The sequence below is a fragment of the Danio aesculapii genome, chromosome 7, assembly GCF_903798145.1.
Source record: "Danio aesculapii chromosome 7, fDanAes4.1, whole genome shotgun sequence".
NCBI classification, from domain to species: Eukaryota; Metazoa; Chordata; class Actinopteri; order Cypriniformes; family Danionidae; genus Danio; species Danio aesculapii.
The window spans coordinates 6,098,797-6,117,637 of record NC_079441.1 but is presented as its reverse complement, the minus strand read 5'-3'; the positions used below and the strand labels follow the sequence as shown (position 1 = coordinate 6,117,637).

The 18,841-nt window shown below is 34.4% G+C and overlaps 1 protein-coding gene across 1 annotated transcript; it reads left to right on the top strand.

The window, feature by feature from the left end:
• The first annotated feature begins 7,628 nt into the window (after nt 1–7,628).
• On the top strand, nt 7,629–15,950 carry LOC130231631 (interleukin-8-like). Its single transcript, XM_056460988.1, has 4 exons — nt 7,629–7,869; nt 7,957–8,086; nt 8,810–8,878; nt 15,561–15,950. The coding sequence occupies exons 1-4, from the start codon at nt 7,800–7,802 to the stop codon at nt 15,649–15,651; spliced, it is 360 nt and encodes a 119-aa protein (XP_056316963.1). The 5' UTR covers nt 7,629–7,799; the 3' UTR covers nt 15,652–15,950.
• Nucleotides 15,951–18,841: the final 2,891 nt, after the last annotated feature.

Here is an 18,841-nt window from a genome sequence, read left to right as displayed (position 1 = left end):
GGCTCGGCCCACTTCAGTTTTTGTAATTCCACTGCAGTTCCACCGCAGTAGTTCTGCTGTGACTTCCTGAAACATTTTTAAATTCTCAGATGAAAGGATCAAATCTTTTTCCAGCTCTGCATTTGATTGGCCTTTGTCTTTTAAGTGATGAATGACTGACTATGTTTACATGGACATCAGTTCATAAATTATTTGCCTAATCTACATAAGATAATAATATGATTAAGGTGTTTACATGAGTTGCTTTTTGAATGTTCGTTCATGAGCCCGTTTTACATCTCATAGGACATAGATCGATTAACGTCATTGCATCAATTCAATTCAATTCAATTCACCTTTATTTGTATAGCGCTTATACAATGTAGATTGTGTCAAAGCAGCTTCACATAAAAGGTCACAGTAAATAGGAACAGTGTAGTTCAGTTTGTAGTGTTTAAGTTCAGTTCAGTTGAGCTCAGTTCAGTGTGGTTTAATAATCACTACTGAGAGTCCAAATATTGAAGGGCAGATCCAACGATGCGCAGCTCTACAGATCCTGAACCATGCAAGCCAGTGGCGACAGCGGAGAGGGAAAAAAAACTTCACTAAATGCGGAAGTGAAGAAAAAAAACCTTGAGAGAAACCAGGCTCAGTTGGGCACGACCATTTTAATTTCTCCGCTGGCCAAACGTCTTGTGCAGAGCTGCAGTCTCAGTGGCGGAGGCTGGAAGCTGGCCTCAGCGAAGACTCGTCTGTCTCTGGAGTGTCACAGGAAACAGTCTCATGTTCTCCACTCTTCCATGACCATCACAGTAGCTGCTCAGGATTCGGCCAGGTCCAGGATATGGAAACCTTGGGATCATCTCGTCGTTGGTCTTGGATCGAATCAGTGACTCTGCATAGTCTGAGGGCCTCGGGAAGAGTATCCCGAGGTGGAAATGGAGAATAAAGAAAATAATTAGCGTAGCTGATGTTCACATCACCCCCTATCCACATTTCCTTTGGAGTTTCATGTCATTTCAGCTGTTTCATTTTTAATTTCGGGACTTTAACTGCAGTTTGGCACTTTCACTTTCATTTATGAACATTTCGTTCTTGCCCCCATGACAAACTGAGGTGTTGGATGCGAGTATGAAGTAAGGACTGGTGGACGAGTGTTGTTTTAATAGAGTTTGATATCACATGCCGAATGGGAGAAAGAAACCTCCGCATTTCAGCTTATGTGTCTGTGGTTCTTTACTGACTCAATGGGTGCAGAGAATAGTGTCAAACAGTCATGTGTGTATGGACTATCCTGTCGCAAAAATGTCCTACATGATAGTTTGATTAAGGTGCTTACATGCCTGCACTGTACTTCAATAATGCAACTGAAACCAGGAACAGGGTTGAGCACCCCTGGTCAAGATGATCTGCTGCAGTTCAAACCGAGCATCAGAATGGAAAGAAAGGAGATTTAAGTGACTTTGAATATGGCATGGTTGTTGGTGCTAGACGGGCTGGTCTGAGTATTTCAGAAACTGCTGATCTACTGGGATTTTCACGCACAACCATTTCTAGGGTTTACAGAGAATGGTCCAAAATAGAGAAAATATCCAGTGAGCGGCAGTTCTGTTGGTGCAAATGCCTTGTTGAAGTCAGAGGTCGGAGGAGAATGGCCTGACTGGTTCCAGCTGATAAAAAGGCAACAGTAACTCAAATAACCACTCGTTACAGCTGAGGTCTGCAGAAGAGCATCTCTGAACACATAACACGTCCAACCTTGAGGCGGATGGGCTACAGCAGCAGAAGACCACACCGGGTGCCACTCCTGTCAGCTCAGAGCAGGAAACTGAGGCTACAATTCACACAGGCTCAACAAAATTGCACAGTAGAAGATTGGAGAAAGGTTGCCTGGTCTTAAGAGTCTCAATTTCTGCTGCCAAATTCAGATGGTTGGGTCAGAATTTGGCATCAACAACATGAAAACATGGATCCATCCTGCCTTGTATCAACGGTTCAGGTTGGTGGTGGTGGTGTAATAGTGTGGGGGGTATTTTCTTGGCACACTTTAGGCTCATTAGTACCAATTGAGCATCAACACCACAGCCTACCTGAGTATTGTTGCTAACCATGTCCATCCCTTTATGACCACAGTGTACGCATCTTCTGATGGCTACTTCCAGCAGGATAATGTGCCATGTCATAAAGCGCGAATCATCTCAGACTGGTTTCTTGAACATGACAATGAGTTCACTGTACTCAAATGGCCTCCACAGTCACCAGATCTCAATCCAATAGAGCACGTTTGGGATGTGGTGGAACGGGAGATTCTCATCATGAATGTGCAGCCAACAAACCTTCAGCAACTATGTGATGCTATCATGTCAATATGGACCAAAATCTCTAAGGAGCATTTCCAGTATCTTGTTGAATCTCTTGTTGAGGATTAAGGAAGTCCTAAAGGCAAAAGAGAGTCCAACACAGTACTTGCCCGGTGAGTGTATATTTTGTTTCTTTCATTCTTGTTTATGTAAAGCACTTTGAATTATAATTGTGTATGAAATGTGCTTTATAAGCTTGCCTTGACTTACGGTAGTCATAAATAATCATCAAATAGAGAAGAATGAATGACTGCACGTGTGAAGTCCGTCTATTCTATCCTTTTATCTATCAGTCATTATCATTTTCCTTCCCATCTAATCTGAATCTTATTATGTGGCCTTGTTAGAAGATTATCAGCGATCATGTTTCCGCGAGAAAGCATTATAATGTTTACCCTCATATATTAAAAAGACAGAGGGATTCGTTTTAATGAAGTTAATGATCTGAATCCTTAAACTGTTTGCATATTCATTTGCGAACACTGACGCTGAAGATTACTGGAGTTCCTGGCATGTTCAGTGGGAAGGTCGGGATCTGTGTTAGAATTTTTTTAATGTCAATTTGTCAACATGGTTATCTGATGTTGACGTTACAATTAAAAGGAAAAATGTCAGCTTTTTTGGCAGAGCAACTGAATCAGGATCCAACTTCCCAGTTCCTGGTTTTACAGCCATTCATTGCCAACATTGCTTGAGTAAATGCCTGAGAATGTCATCCATTGTCTTACGTTACGAACACGACACGATTTCTCAAAACAATGCAATTCTACAGAACTAACACTAGCCTTTGACATTTGACCTTTGCTCATCTACTGCTGTTTCTGTGAGTCACCAGAGATTTCACTACTTCTGTAGTAATGCAGCTGTGTTTGTCCAAAAATGTAATACAACACTTGCAACAGGACGAATGCGTGACTGATGTTTTGGCAAATGCAACAAACCGTCTAGAAAAGTAGATGGAAATCACTTGCATTTGAACTTAAGGTATCATCTGTCATCGTTTCAGTAGATAAAGAGTTTGCAGAATGATTTATGCTTGTTTGTACTGGAAAGTTTTGTGCATTCGCTGGTGAAATTGTCCCTCATAACAATGTTGTAATGTTTGTATTAATTATACTATTAATTAAGTAGCACTTTAGGTCAACAAATAATTAACTTACACTATCAGCTTTATAAACTACTAATAATATCATGCTTGCAACAGGATGAATGCGTGACTGGAGTTTTGACAAATACAACAAACCGGCTGGAAAAGTAAGTTGTAATCACTTGCATGTGAACTTGAACTTTCATCTTTCAGTAGATAAAGAATTTGCTAAATGATTTATGCTAGATTGAACTGTCAAGTTTTATGCGTCAGTGAATTCATACTTCAATGATCTAATGTTTACATTAATTAATTAATTATTAATTCTTAAATAATTAGGTCACACTTTATGTCACAACTGATGGTATCAATAAACCATTAACTAACGCTACTAGCTTAATAAACTACTAACAATACATGGAGCCAGATCAGTCTCAAAATAAAAACAATTACAGTGTATATTTCATACAAATAATACACAAATCCAATTCACAAATTCAAAACACGATTCAAAAATACACAAATCCAATTTGGAAGTTCAAAACATGATTCAAAAATAAACAAATCCAATTCGTAAGTTCAAAACATGATTCAAAAATAGACAAATCCAATTCGTAAGTTCAAAACATGATTCAAAAATAAACAAATCCAATTCGTAAGTTCAAAACATGATTCAAAAATAAACAAATCCAATTCGTAAGTTCAAAACATGATTCAAAAATAAACAAATCCAATTCGTAAGTTCAAAACATGATTCAAAAATAAACAAATCCAATTCGTAAATTTAAAACATGATTCAAAAATACACAAATCCAATTCGTAAGTTCAAAACATGATTCAAAAATACACAAATCCTATTCATAAATTTAAAACACAATTCAAAAATACACAAATCCAATTCATAATTTCAAAACACTATTCAAAAATACATAAATCCAATTCGTAAATTCAAAACATGATTCAAAAATACACAAACCCAATTCACAAGTTTAAATCACTTTTCAAAAATACACAAATCCAATTCAAAAATTTAAAACCTGATTCAAAAATACACAAATCCAATTCATAATTTCAAAACACTATTCAAAAATACACAAATCCAATTCGTAAGTTCAAAACATGATTCAAAAATACACAAACCCAATTCACAAGTTTAAATCACTTTTCAAAAATACACAAATCCAATTCGTAACTTTAAAGCGCTTTTCAAAAATACACAAATCCAATTCGGAAATTCAAAACACGATTCATAAATACACAAATCCAATTTATAAATTCAAAACACTACTCAAAAGTGCACAAATCCTATTTGTAAATTCAAAACACAATTCAAAAATACACAATAACAATTCGGAATTTCAAATTGCTATTCAACAATACACAAATCCAATTCATAAATTCAAAACACAATTCAAAAATACATAAATCCAATTGGTAAATTTAAAATGCTATTAAAAAATACACAAATCCAGTTCATACATATAAAACACGATTCATAAATACAAAAATCCAATTCGTAAATTCAAAAATACATGAATCCAATTCGTAAATTCAAAACACGATTCAAAAATACACAAATCCAATTCGTAAATTCAAAACACGATTCAAAATTACACAAATCCAATTCGTAAATTCAAAACACGATTCAAAAATACACAAATCCAATTCGTAAATTCAAAACATGATTCAAAAATACACAAATCCAATTCGTAAATTCAAAACATGATTCAAAAATACACAAATCCAATTCGTAAATTCAAAACATGATTCAAAAATACACAAATCCAATTCGTAAATTCAAAACACGATTCAACAATACACAAATCCAATTCATAAATTCAAAACACAATTCAAAAATACATAAATCCAATTGGTAAATTTAAAATGCTATTAAAAAATACAAAAATCCAGTTCATACATATAAAACACGATTCATAAATACAAAAATCCAATTCGTAAATTCAAAAATACATGAATCCAATTCGTAAATTCAAAACACGATTCAAAAATACACAAATCCAATTCGTAAATTCAAAACACGATTCAAAATTACACAAATCCAATTCGTAAATACAAAACACGATTCAAAAATACACAAATCCAATTCGTAAATTCAAAACACGATTCAAAAATACACAAATCCAATTCGTAAATTCAAAAAATGATTCAAAAATACACAAATCCAATTCGTAAATTCAAAACATGATTCAAAAATACACAAATCCAATTCGTAAATTCAAAACATGATTCAAAAATACACAAATCCAATTCGTAAATTCAAAACATGATTCAAAAATACACAAATCCAATTCGTAAATTCAAAACATGATTCAAAAATACACAAATCCAATTCGTAAATTCAAAACATGATTCAAAAATACACAAATCCAATTCATAAATTCAAAACACAATTCAAAAATACATAAATCCAATTGGTAAATTTAAAATGCTATTAAAAAATACACAAATCCAGTTCATACATATAAAACACGATTCATAAATACAAAAATCCAATTCGTAAATTCAAAAATACATGAATCCAATTCGTAAATTCAAAACACGATTCAAAAATACACAAATCCAATTCGTAAATTCAAAACACGATTCAAAAATACACAAATCCAATTCGTAAATTCAAAACACGATTCAAAAATACACAAATCCAATTCGTAAATTCAAAACATGATTCAAAAATACACAAATCCAATTCGTAAATTCAAAACATGATTCAAAAATACACAAATCCAATTCGTAAATTCAAAACACGATTCAACAATACACAAATCCAATTCATAAATTCAAAACACAATTCAAAATACATAAATCCAATTGGTAAATTTAAAATGCTATTAAAAAATACACAAATCCAGTTCATACATATAAAACACGATTCATAAATACAAAAATCCAATTCGTAAATTCAAAAATACATGAATCCAATTCGTAAATTCAAAACACGATTCAAAAATACACAAATCCAATTCGTAAATTCAAAACACGATTCAAAATTACACAAATCCAATTCGTAAATACAAAACACGATTCAAAAATACACAAATCCAATTCGTAAATTCAAAACATGATTCAAAAATACACAAATCCAATTCGTAAATTCAAAACATGATTCAAAAATACACAAATCCAATTCGTAAATTCAAAACATGATTCAAAAATACACAAATCCAATTCGTAAATTCAAAGCATGATTCAAAAATACACAAATCCAATTCGTAAGTTTAAAGCGCTTTTCAAAAATACACAAATCCAATTCATAAATTCAAAACATGATTCAAAACTACATAAATCCAATTGGTCAATTTAAAATGCTATTAAAAATACACATCCAATTTGTACGTATAAAACACAATTGATAAATACACAAATCCAATTCGTAAATTCAAAAATACATAAATTCAATTCGTAAATTCCAAACATGATTCACAAATACACAAATCCAATTCATAAATTCATTATGATTCATTATGATGTTTCATTATGGTTTATACATAAGTGTAGAGGGAACAGTTCAGACAGTGGATACACTGAACTAGTTTTATTCATTCCATCATAATGTAGGTTTACTGTAATTTCTTTCTCACTGCACGTCCCCATATGGCTAATATATGGCATGATATATGGCAACATATGCAATTACAATTGGATTCCACATACTGTATATAAAATCTAATAATAGTCAATAATTTGTCAAAATAGTGCAAAAATCACTGTTTACGTTTTTTCAACCATATCATACATACACAGTATATGTGTGTGTGTTCATACACAGCCATATGGACAGCTATACAAGTTATAGGTAATATATTAGTAGTTATATTAAATATCTAACATAATATATAATATATTTACATGACATATATGTACATATTTGTAATTCTAATAGTTAAAAAATTGGCAATATTTTGACATGTATGACATATTGTAAACATGTATGACAAACGATTGTAAAAACTGTGAACTAAAAGACCCCTTTTCTTGCTACAAATGTAATCCACCAGCCAGACGCCAGAATAGTAGGTGAAAATCTCAGAAATAAGCGTATCAAACAGTTTAGAAATGTTTATTCTTCCATACTAACTCAATTAAGTTGCATTTAAATATCCCTAACAAGAAAACTGTTGCTTCATTTTTTTGTGTGTGTGAAATTTCAATAACATAATTGGCATTGAAAGAGAGAATTAGAGAGAGAGAGTTCCTTGGAAGAGAAGTTTAGTCGGAAATCTGGATTGCGCAATAAACTTTGTCACGTTGTGTGGGAGTCTCAGTGTTTAAAAGGGAGAGTCAACCACTGTTAGACACACACCTCACACACACTCCACACAGACCGGCTTCGATCTGCACCGGAACTCTTCAAGATGATGAAGTTGAGCGTTTCAGCCTTCATGCTTCTGATCTGCACGACTGCACTGCTGTGCACCAATGAGGGTAAGCGGATGCTAACATTCACTTTCTGACATTTTCTGATCAATATCTCAGCTTTATCTTACTGTCAATCTCTTTCTGTCACTGCAGGTCAAGCTCTACCTCCACCGCAGCGCTGTCAGTGCATTAAAACTCATTCACAACCATCAATTCCTAAACGACATGTACTCACGCTGAAGGTGATTCCTGCTGGACCACACTGCAGGAATGAGCAGATCATGTGAGTGTGAAAATGAACATGCTACATGAGTGCTTCACCTCTATTAATGAAGCTGTGTTATACTATGCTGTTGAATGCTTGATTCTGATTGGCTGCTGAAGGCTTATTTTCATATAAACGCACAGATAAAGTAGTCCCGGCAGGTTCAAAGGAAAAGTACAGCTCCATATATCAATATGCTGAATTATTAGAGTTATTTCACAGCTACAACAGTCGAAAATCACATCAAAACACAAGAAAAGGCTTTGAATGAGATGTGAGAGAAACTAGTGTTATACACAGGAGCAGTTTGAGGAGGAAAAACCTGACTAATGTCTGAAATACAACATCTGAACAGCGATTCAGCTGTGATAACTCTATATAAACGAATATATAAAAGTCTATTGAATTATTAGAAAATAATGCACATTTTTTTCTAATAATTCAACCGTCTGTTGTCCTAATCACCTTAATGTTCATCAGTGTAGATGTTTAGAGATTTTCACAGGGAAAAAAGTCTTGCTTTGCACTATTGAGCTTTATTTATCTGCTTGGACATTCTGCTGTAAATACATTTTTGCATTTCATGCAAGAAGCAAAGTCATAGTGATTTAGCAGGACGTGAGGGAGTGAATATAACTGTACACTTAATGATGAAACCAGAGTCTGACTTTTTGACCATTTGCTGCAATGATGAAGTGTCATTCTGTCGGTTTTAACGTATTTTACACTTGTTTTCAACAGTGCCACACTCAAGAAAGGACAGATTTGTCTCAATCCTACAGAGAAGTGGGTGATTTCCCTCAAGGAAAAGTAAGTTCTTGTTTAAATTTAGTTTTTTAGTGACTTTCCTGCATGAAATCAGCAAATTACAACATTAACTTTGAATTATTACTAGTGCCAGACAAAATCTGTGGACGTTTTTTACTATTTCTGTGGAGAATTTTGGTAGAAATCTGCGGATTTCTGCAGACTTATTTTGAGAGTATCATAACTAAAACCTTTGATTTGATTTGATTTATTTATTTTCGAACAAAGTATCCTACATAAAATATCATTAACAAAAGAATACATTTCAACAGGTCGAAAATGGAGTGGGATGAAGCTCAAGATTATTATTTTCCCACCCCATTACCACATACATCATTCGTCTATTACTTAAACTTATTTCTTCCTTTACTTATCTCTTCCTTTCACATGAACACATTCTATCCTTTTGGCATATCCGACAAACTATATGTTTGGTTCCATTTTGTACCCGTATACCTTGTAACAAAAACCCTGAGGAAAAAAAAAAAAAAACCTAGTACTGCAACTAAACCTAGTACTGCAACCTAGGACATAACTAAAACCTTAATATGTAAAATAAAAACTAATATCTTTATAACCTTTATTTATTGCTTAAAATGCAATTAGATTCACTTTATTTGGTAAACAAAGCAAGTCAAAAGACAGAAAATATTACTGTACAAACTGCATTGTACATAAATCAGATCAACATTTTTATATTAGTCAATAATATTACTGTAAAAACTGCATTGTACATAAATCAGATTTTCATATTAGTCAATAATATTACTGTAATTAATTTAAAAACTGAATAAATATTGGTTTACACACATTTACACAAGTAAATAAACAGAATTATTGATGGGCTAAAAATCTGCAGAATTCTGCGGAAATCTGAGGAAAATCTGCGGATTTCTGCTGAATAATTTTGAGAGTATCATAATTAAAACCTTAATATGTCAAATAAAAACTAATATCTTTTTAACCTTTATTTATTGCTTAAAATGCAATTAGATTCACTTTATTTGGTAAACAAAGCAAGTCAAAAGACAGAAAATATCACTGTACAAACTGCATTGTACATAAATCAGATCAACATTTTTATATTAGTCAATAATATTACTGTAATTAATTTAAAAGCTGAATAAATATTGGTTTAAACACATTTACTCAAGTAAATAAACAGAATTAATGATGGGCTAAAATTCTGCGGAAATCTGAGGAAAATCTGCGGATTTCTGTGGAATAATTTTGAGAGTATCATAATTAAAACCTTAATATGTCAAATAAAAACTAATATCTTTTTAACCTTTATTTATTGCTTAAAATGCAATTAGATTCACTTTATTTGGTAAACAAAGCAAGTCAAAAGACAGAAAATATCACTGTACAAACTGCATTGTACATAAATCAGATCAACATTTTTATATTAGTCAATAATATTACTGTAATTAATTTAAAAGCTGAATAAATATTGGTTTAAACACATTTACTCAAGTAAATAAACAGAATTAATGATGGGCTAAAATTCTGCGGAAATCTGAGGAAAATCTGCGGATTTCTGTGGAATAATTTTGAGAGTATCATAATTAAAACCTTAATATGTCAAATAAAAAATTATATCTTTATAACCTTTATTTATTGCTTAAAATGCAATTGGATTCACTTTATTTGGTAAACAAAGCAAGTCAAAAGACAGAAAATATTGTACAAACTGCATTGTACATAAATCAGATTTTCATATTAGTCAATAAAATTACTGTAATTAATTTAAAAACTGAATAAATATTGGTTTACACACATTTACACAAGTAAATAAACAGAATTATTGATGGGCTAAAAATCTGCAGAATTCTGCGGAAATCTGAGGAAAATCTGCGGATTTCTGTGGAATAATTTTGAGAGTATCATAATTAAAACCTTAATATGTCAAATAAAAAATAATATCTTTATAACCTTTATTTATTGCTTAAAATGTAATTAGATTCACTTTATTTGGTAAACAAAGCAAGTCAAAAGACAGAAAATATCACTGTACAAACTGCATTGTACATAAATCAGATCAACATTTTCATATTAATATATATTGACTGTTAATTTTATAGTTCAGCAAATAAAACTACTAATGGTGGTCAAAAAGGGTTTAAAACATAGGAAAGTATGTTGCAATAAAAACTGATGATCTGACTTACATTGAAATGCCACAAGGAAGATCATTGTTATCATAGAAATGATGTTTGATGAGATGAGTACAAGAAACAATGGGTTTGTCAAATCACCATCTGCAAGGAGAAAAAAATCCAGGCTTAAAATATGCAACACTTTAAAATGTAATTGGTTGTTAGTCATGTATATATATATATATATATATATGTATGTGTGTGTGTTTGTGAGTGCGTGCGTGCATGTACAGTGCTCTGCATATATGAGTACACCCCCCACAAATCTCTCATTTGAATTCATATTTTCTTTAGGATGCTTTACAATATTATATTTGTGCCCATTAATTTAGTCAGTACTTTAGTCAATAATATTACTGTAATTAATTTAAAAGCTGAATAAATGTAGATTTACACACATTCACTCAAGTAAATAAACAGAATTAATGATGGGCTAAAAATCTGCAGAATTTAAGTGGAAATCTGCAGAAAATCTGTGGTATTCTGCGTGCCAGATTGCATGTGGGCCTAATTATTACTCAACAACTCTACCCCAATAAACACTTCTCTCCTCACAACACGTAACTAAACGTGCAACAAGCAATAAAAGCTATCCTTTCCATGTTAAAAGGAGGTTTTGTCCTAACCGTCTGCACAAAATGTCTATTTTCGCAACTTTACAGCAAAACAACAGCATAATCTAAAACAAACATCACCTCAGGTAGAGCTCATGTGCTTTATTCAGTGTTAAATACTACCAATGTGAGCTTAAATATCATTTTCCATGACATTTATTGCTATACTGAAAGCAGCAGTAGATAGTTCACCTCAGATCTTGAAAATATAAGTCTGAACTGTGACGACAGTAGCCACTGAAAAGCCCATTAATAATGTTAAACAGTTTTTATAGGTATTAATTAGACTAAACGTCTTTATTATTTCGTTGCGAGTGCAGTGGCTGGTATTTAAATGTTTCTGTCGCACTGCATTTGATGCACACAGCCAAAATGCTTGTCGCTGGAATCTTGTTGTGTCCTGTGTTGTTCGGACATGTGATAAGGCTACTTCATATCAATAAATGAATGTAATAAAAAATAAACAATAAGAATAAAGTAATCAAATCAATAATTACAAATATATCTAAATTTATAAGTGTTTATTTTTAAGGATCAAGAAAGTTAGCTATGAGTAGACCCATACGGAATCTGCGTGCACAGAATTCCGCAGATTTTTACTTGTGTAAATGTGTGTAAACTTATATTTATTCAGCTTTTAAATTAATTTCAGTAATATTATTGACAAATATTAACATGTTCATATGATTTATTTACAATACAGTTTGTAAAGTAATATTTTCTATTTCTGTCGTCTTTTAATTCAGATATTATATGAGAGACTTGCTTTGTTTTCCAAATAAAGTGGATCTACTTAAATTTGCATTGTAAACATTTAATAAAAGTAAAAACGTATTATTTTTATTTCATATATGAAGTTATTGGTTATGATTCTCCCAAAAGCATTCAGCATAAATCTGCAGATTTTTAATACGAATTCTGCGCAGAAATAGCAAAAAATGTCTGCAGATTCTGTCTGGCCCTAGCTATGAGATGATCTAAAAAAAAGGGGGCATCTTGTCGAAGGTTTTGAAACAACCAGAAAGTGGACGTTTTTTCTAATTTAATACAAGCAAACACCTCTATTAGCCATAATTCAAAAGAATAAGATGATGCATGCTTTCCTTTAAAGAGGATGAGATGTTGTTTAGTTATTATTTTATCTGCTTGCATGATTTGAATGGTCTACATCAGGCATGGGCAAACTCGATCCTCGAGGGCCGGTGTCCCTGCAGAGTTTTGCTCCAACACTAATCAAACACACCTGAACACCCGAATTAGTGTCTTCAAGATCACTAGAAAGCTACAAGCAGGTGTGTTTGATTAGGGTTGGAGCAAAACTATGCAGGGACACCGGCCCTCCAGGATCGATTATTCCCATCCCTGGTCTACATGCACACAGACTTTTAATTTCAGCCAGCCATCCAGCCTCAGCGCTTCCAGTGAACGGTCTTTCCATTATAAAATAGCCACGTTTAAGATCTGATTTCTTTAAAAATCAGTGATCTTCACTGCCTGATAGATATATGATATGAAGTGAGTCTCAGACCAGACAAGAAGCACTGCATTAAATTCCCCCGTCATGCCTTAGACATGACAATGTATTTCACCACAGTATTTTCAATGGAGTTTCTGCACTCGTCTCCTGATCCTCAATCTTTCAACCCACTTTACACTTGAACAACTAAATGCATGCTTAAGTCTAATTAACTGAATGTATTTTAATGACATTGCAACATCAATGCTGGAAGAGGAACCTAATGAAATTTAAAATACTCACATTAAGCTTTCACTAGAAGTTTATCATTGGCTGAAAAACACTAGCTGTGCATTTACCCCTGTTACGCCCCGTGTGGCTCGGAGGATGAAAAGGGCTTAACATAATTATGACAACCCAATCTTTTAGATTAGATTAGATTAGATTAGATTCAACTTTATTGTCATTACACATGTACAAGTACAAGGCAACGAAATGCAGTGAATTTTAAGAATTCCCCTGAGACGTTAGCTGCTATGAATCGACACAGACAACAATGTGGCAAAAAAAGTGGTTCGTTTTAATACAATAAAGATGAAGGAAAATATTTAAATCACCCAAAATGTATTTACAAATGTGCACAATAAATGCAAAAGGAAGTAAACAAACAAACCTGATAGAGGGAAGGAAAATAAGCGGTGCCAAATCAAAGAAAATAACTAATTAAACACCCGCTAACTAATCCCTCCCCCACCTCTAAATAACTAAAGAGAAATATGTAAATAGGGAAGAAAAAAAAAACATCTTCGGCGTCACACGCCCCATAATCAACTGCACTCACTGGAACAAACACACACAGAATAGCACCCGCTTCTAACCTAGTGGATTAACAGAGAATCAACTATGTGCGTGTAAAAATGTAAGTCACGTGACATACTTCACTTTTACTTCCCTTTAATACGGTGGCCGGGAAGTGCAAAACAATATTACAAAGTCTGAAACACTTTTACAAAGCTCGAGACAAAAATACATTTTGAAAAACATTTTTACCAATCATAAGACACAATTACATAGGAAAAACTATTTTATCAAGGACGAACAATTTACATTTCAGAAAAAAATTAACAAAATGCAAAACACTTCTACAAGTCCTGAAACAAATTTACAATTACAGATTCCTTACGGAAAGGGAATGTCCCACACACCGGAAGTGACGTGGAACGTACACCGGGAGTGAGGCGCGGTAAATTCGTACTGTGGAATACGTGTATATAAAGTCTATGGTGACCGAACATGGACTGCGGTCGAGGGATGTTTTGCGGCAAACACATGAGCAGCTTAACGCGGTTTTGCTTTACGTGTGGTCGGTCCTTAGAGTTTATAAAGGACGCGGACCAGACGGAAACACCAGACATACTGCTTCACTCCATCAATGGGTTCAATATTTTAACGAGGGCCACTCGTACGCTGTAATTGTGGACATTATGTCAAGTGTACACGGTGTAAACATCTACTTCAGGACTCTTAAAAGTAAACTGAATGAAGCCGGTGTTACGGTTTAACTGGTGTCCGTGTTAACTGGTGATGTAAACTATTCACGTTTGCAGATTCGTCACTTTTTCACAGCAACAAAACATGCCCATACCAAATAAAGATTCTTATTACTGGGTGTCAGTGTAAACATTATTGATTTTAATATTTCTGTAGCAGAACAGCATATAACCAAAATTAATGTAAATAAATAATTATAATTGGCATGTCATCAATGGGATTCGAACCATTGTCAAAAGTTTCAGTGCAGGTATCAACCGACCTATCTAACTGAGCTATCCAGATCCACATGGTGAGGTTGGGTTCGATATCTGTATCAGTCAACATATGTCATGCTGTGATTGTTTCCATGTACTTGTGTTTACATGTTTCTACACACTCTCACGCTAATATTTTCTCAGAATAGCTCTAAATGACAAAACCATGTTTTATCGCAGTTGATCAAACCATGATTTTTATTGTTGTAGACGTGTTAACCGGTGTCTACAAAGTCACACACGAGCTGATGTTTTCCCAGTGTGTGATACATAATACGTCACTTCCGGTGTGTGGGGCATTCCCTTTCCGTAAGGAATCTGTAATTGTAAATTTGTTTCGGGACTTGTAAAAGTGTTTTGCGTTTTGTTAATTTTTTTCTGAAATGTAAATTGTTCGTCCTTGATAAAATAGTTTTTCCTATGTAATTGTGTCTTATGATTGGTAAAAATGTTTTTCAAAATGTATTTTTGTCTCGAGCTTTGTAAAAGTGTTTCAGACTTTGTAATATTGTTTTGCACTTCCCGGCCACCGTACTTTTAGTACATTTTAAGCAAGTTTAGGACGAGACGTTCTAAACAGATTAACTGTAATGTGTTTTTACGTTTGGTTCGATCTTCAGATATTAATATGTGTTTCTTTCTCTTCAGGTTTGCAGCTACAGCTACAAAATTAGCAGCAGCAACAGCAGCACCAGCACCGAAAACAACAACATTTACAACAATAATGACCACTAATTAAAATGACCATTCATCGAGCAGCTGAAGACACTGCATTACTGTGATTATATTTGATCATCTCTGGGTGGTAAATGAAGAATTGAATGTGAAAGCAACCTGCATTGTAGCTTGCAAATGGACTGTTATCACTGTGACTTTACCTGACCTTAACAATATACTGTATATTATTAACTGTATTTATTGTTATTGTGCCCCTGAACTGTCCTTTTATCATGTGTTCCTTTATATTTACATTGGTTTTATATTATGATATCTGCTTGTATGATTAATAAAGTAATACAATTTTAAAAATGATATTAATACACTGTCATTGTTGGTCTTTATTGTGTAAGGGTCCATCTATTAGTCCTATGACGGAACTGACAGCATGGGTGAAGGTTAAATACGTGTAAGCCTTTAGCACATGTGAAAAGAAATATTTTTATTCGTTAAAATTTATTTTAATTTGTTTCCAACTCCGAATTTTAATCTGACTCCAATTTATAATCATTTAAATTTAGATTATCTAATTCCAGCTGATTACCTTATAGGTTGTGATTAGGTCTAATTTAGATGGGTTAACCTAATAAATCCTTATTTTCAATTAATGGTTCATCGTTTACCCGAAGTCGCTTAGAGTCAGTATGCTGGCCAGTTTCATCTGCTCATGGACACATCCTCGCCAGTTCCGATTCTTAGCCGATAAGCTAATTTCCTTTAAGTAATAATAGGCCCCATGCTTGCTCATACTTAAAGAAAGTTTGATTTAGCCCCTAGATTGTATCATACTAAGTCAGTGATTGTCAGAAATCAACAGGTCTCTAATGCTGTGCCCATGCTCCATCCATTGAGCCTGAATGTATGACTAATCCTGGTCGTAGCCTGCGGAAACATCACCCTTAACAATCTACTAGATTTAAATGATTTCAGGAGATATTAGAGTTAAACAAGAATTTTACATTTATTTTTCTGGCAAAGATTTTCCATTTTAATTCACACAATTAAACAAAATAAGCCAATTCAGATTGTACAACATCAATTCCTCAAAGATACATTTAAGAGTTTGAGATGAATACCTGATCATGTAGAAATACATCGCAGCATATAAGTCCTGATGCAGAGCTCAGAGACTCACAAACTGCAATGGGGTATCCTGTCTACAGGATCCCGCAGACACTTCTGCACATCTCCCTTAAATACCCAAATCTCCATAATTGAAAGACAATAAAAGCTTCACCAAGCCCCTTGCCTGGTCATGAGTTGATGTGAAGACCATTTTCCCTGGAGTGGAGCATCTGGCAAAGATCTTATCAAAGTCAAAACCCAAATTAACTGATATAAGGGAGATTGTAAAATATTACAGTGAAATTAAGACCACTTTACCAATCACACAGAGACATTTAAAATGACACCAAACATGAATATAAAACCACAAGATACACCATATTAAAAACTTAAACATTCTGTGTGGAGCTGCTTTGGTGGAGAAGGTAAAGTCCAGTGCAAAGAGGGGGGGCTCAGGATGCATGATCGAGACAACCTGAACAACTGGTTTTCTAGCTGATCTTCTTCTGAGATTAAAAAAAAAGTTCATTGTTTTAGTGCTTGACCATTTCCGTGGTCTTGTCTCATGTGGAGCTCCATAACAGTTTTCAGGGTTTAATATTATGGAGAGATATAGCCATCCTTACAATTACACTTACAGTGCATCCAGAAAGTATTGATAGCGCTTCACTTTTCCCACATGATTTTATGTTACAGCCTTATTCCAAAGTGGATTCAATTCATTTATTTTCTAAATAATTCAATTCAATTCAATTCACCTTTATTTGTATAGCGCTTATACAATGTAGATTGTGTCAAAGCAGCTTCACATAAAAGGTCATAGTAAATAGGAACAGTGTAGTTCAGTTTGTAGTGTTTAAGTTCAGTTCAGTTTAGCTCAGTTCAGTGTGGTTTAATAATCACTACTGAGAGTCCAAATATTGAAGGGCAAATCCAACGATGCACAGCTCTACAGATCCCGAAACATGCAAGCCAGTGGCGACAGCGGAGAGGGAAAAAAAACTTCACTAAAGGCGGAAGTGAAGAAAAAAAACCTTGAGAGAAACCAGGCTCAGTTGGGCACGACCATTTTAATTTCTCCGCTGGCCAAACGTCTTGTGCAGAGCTGCAGTCTCAGTGGCGGAGTAAAATAAATATGGGGTATTAATTCTACACACAATAATGTGAAGAAAGAGTTTTTTAAATTGTTGCAAATTTATTATAAATAAAAAAGCTGAAAAATCACATGTACATCAGTATTCACAGCCTTTGGCGTCAAGCTCTAAATTGAGGTCAGGTACATTCTGTTTCGACTGATCATTCCTGAGATGTTTCAGCAGCTTAATAGGAGTTCACCTGTGCTCAATTCAGCTGATTGGACATGTTTGAAAAGGCATACACCTGTCTATATAAGGGCCCAGGGTTGACAGTGCATGTCAAAGCACAAACCAAGCATGAAGACAAAGGAATTGTCTGTAGACCTCCGAGACAGGTTTGTCTCGAGGCACAAGGCTGGGGAAGGTCACAGAAATATTTCTGCTGCTCTGAGCACAGTGGCCTCCATCATCCGTAAGTGGAAGATGTTTAGAACCACCAGGACTCTTCCTAGATGGCCGGCCATCTAAGCTAAGTGATCGGGGGAGAAGGGCTTTAGTCAGAGAGATGATCAATAACCCGATGGTCACTCTGTCTGAGCTCCAGCCTTCTTCTGTGGAGAGAGCAGAACCTTACAGAAGGACAACCATCTGTACAGCAATCCACCAATCAAGCCTGTATGGTAGAGTGGCCTGAAGGAAGCCAGTCCCTGCCTGGAATTTGCCAAAAGGCATCTGAAGGACTCTCAGACCATAAGAAACTAAATTCTCTGGTCTGATGAGACTAAAATTGAACTCTTTGAAGTGAATGCCAGGCGTTACGTTTAGAGAAAACCAGGCACCGCTTATCACCAGGCTAATACCATCCCTACAGTGAAGCATGGTGGTGGCAGCATCATGCTGTGGGGATGTTTTCAGCAGCAGGAACTGGAAGACTAGTCTGGATAGATGGAAAGATGAATGCAGCAATGTACAGAGGCATCCTGAATGAAAACCTGCTTCAGAGTGCTCTTGACCTCAGACTGGAGCGACGGTTCATCTTCCAGCAGGACAATGACCCAAAGAACACCACCA

Bases quoted from the DNA above. Each gene is read 5' to 3' on its own strand.
- LOC130231631 (XM_056460988.1), top strand. From the start codon at position 7,800: ATGATGAAGTTGAGCGTTTCAGCCTTCATGCTTCTGATCTGCACGACT. The intron at 7,870-7,956 runs GTAAGCGGATGC...CTGTCACTGCAG, and splicing joins ACTGCTGTGCACCAATGAGG to GTCAAGCTCTACCTCCACCG. The intron at 8,879-15,560 runs GTAAGTTCTTGT...CTTTCTCTTCAG, and splicing joins GTGATTTCCCTCAAGGAAAA to GTTTGCAGCTACAGCTACAA.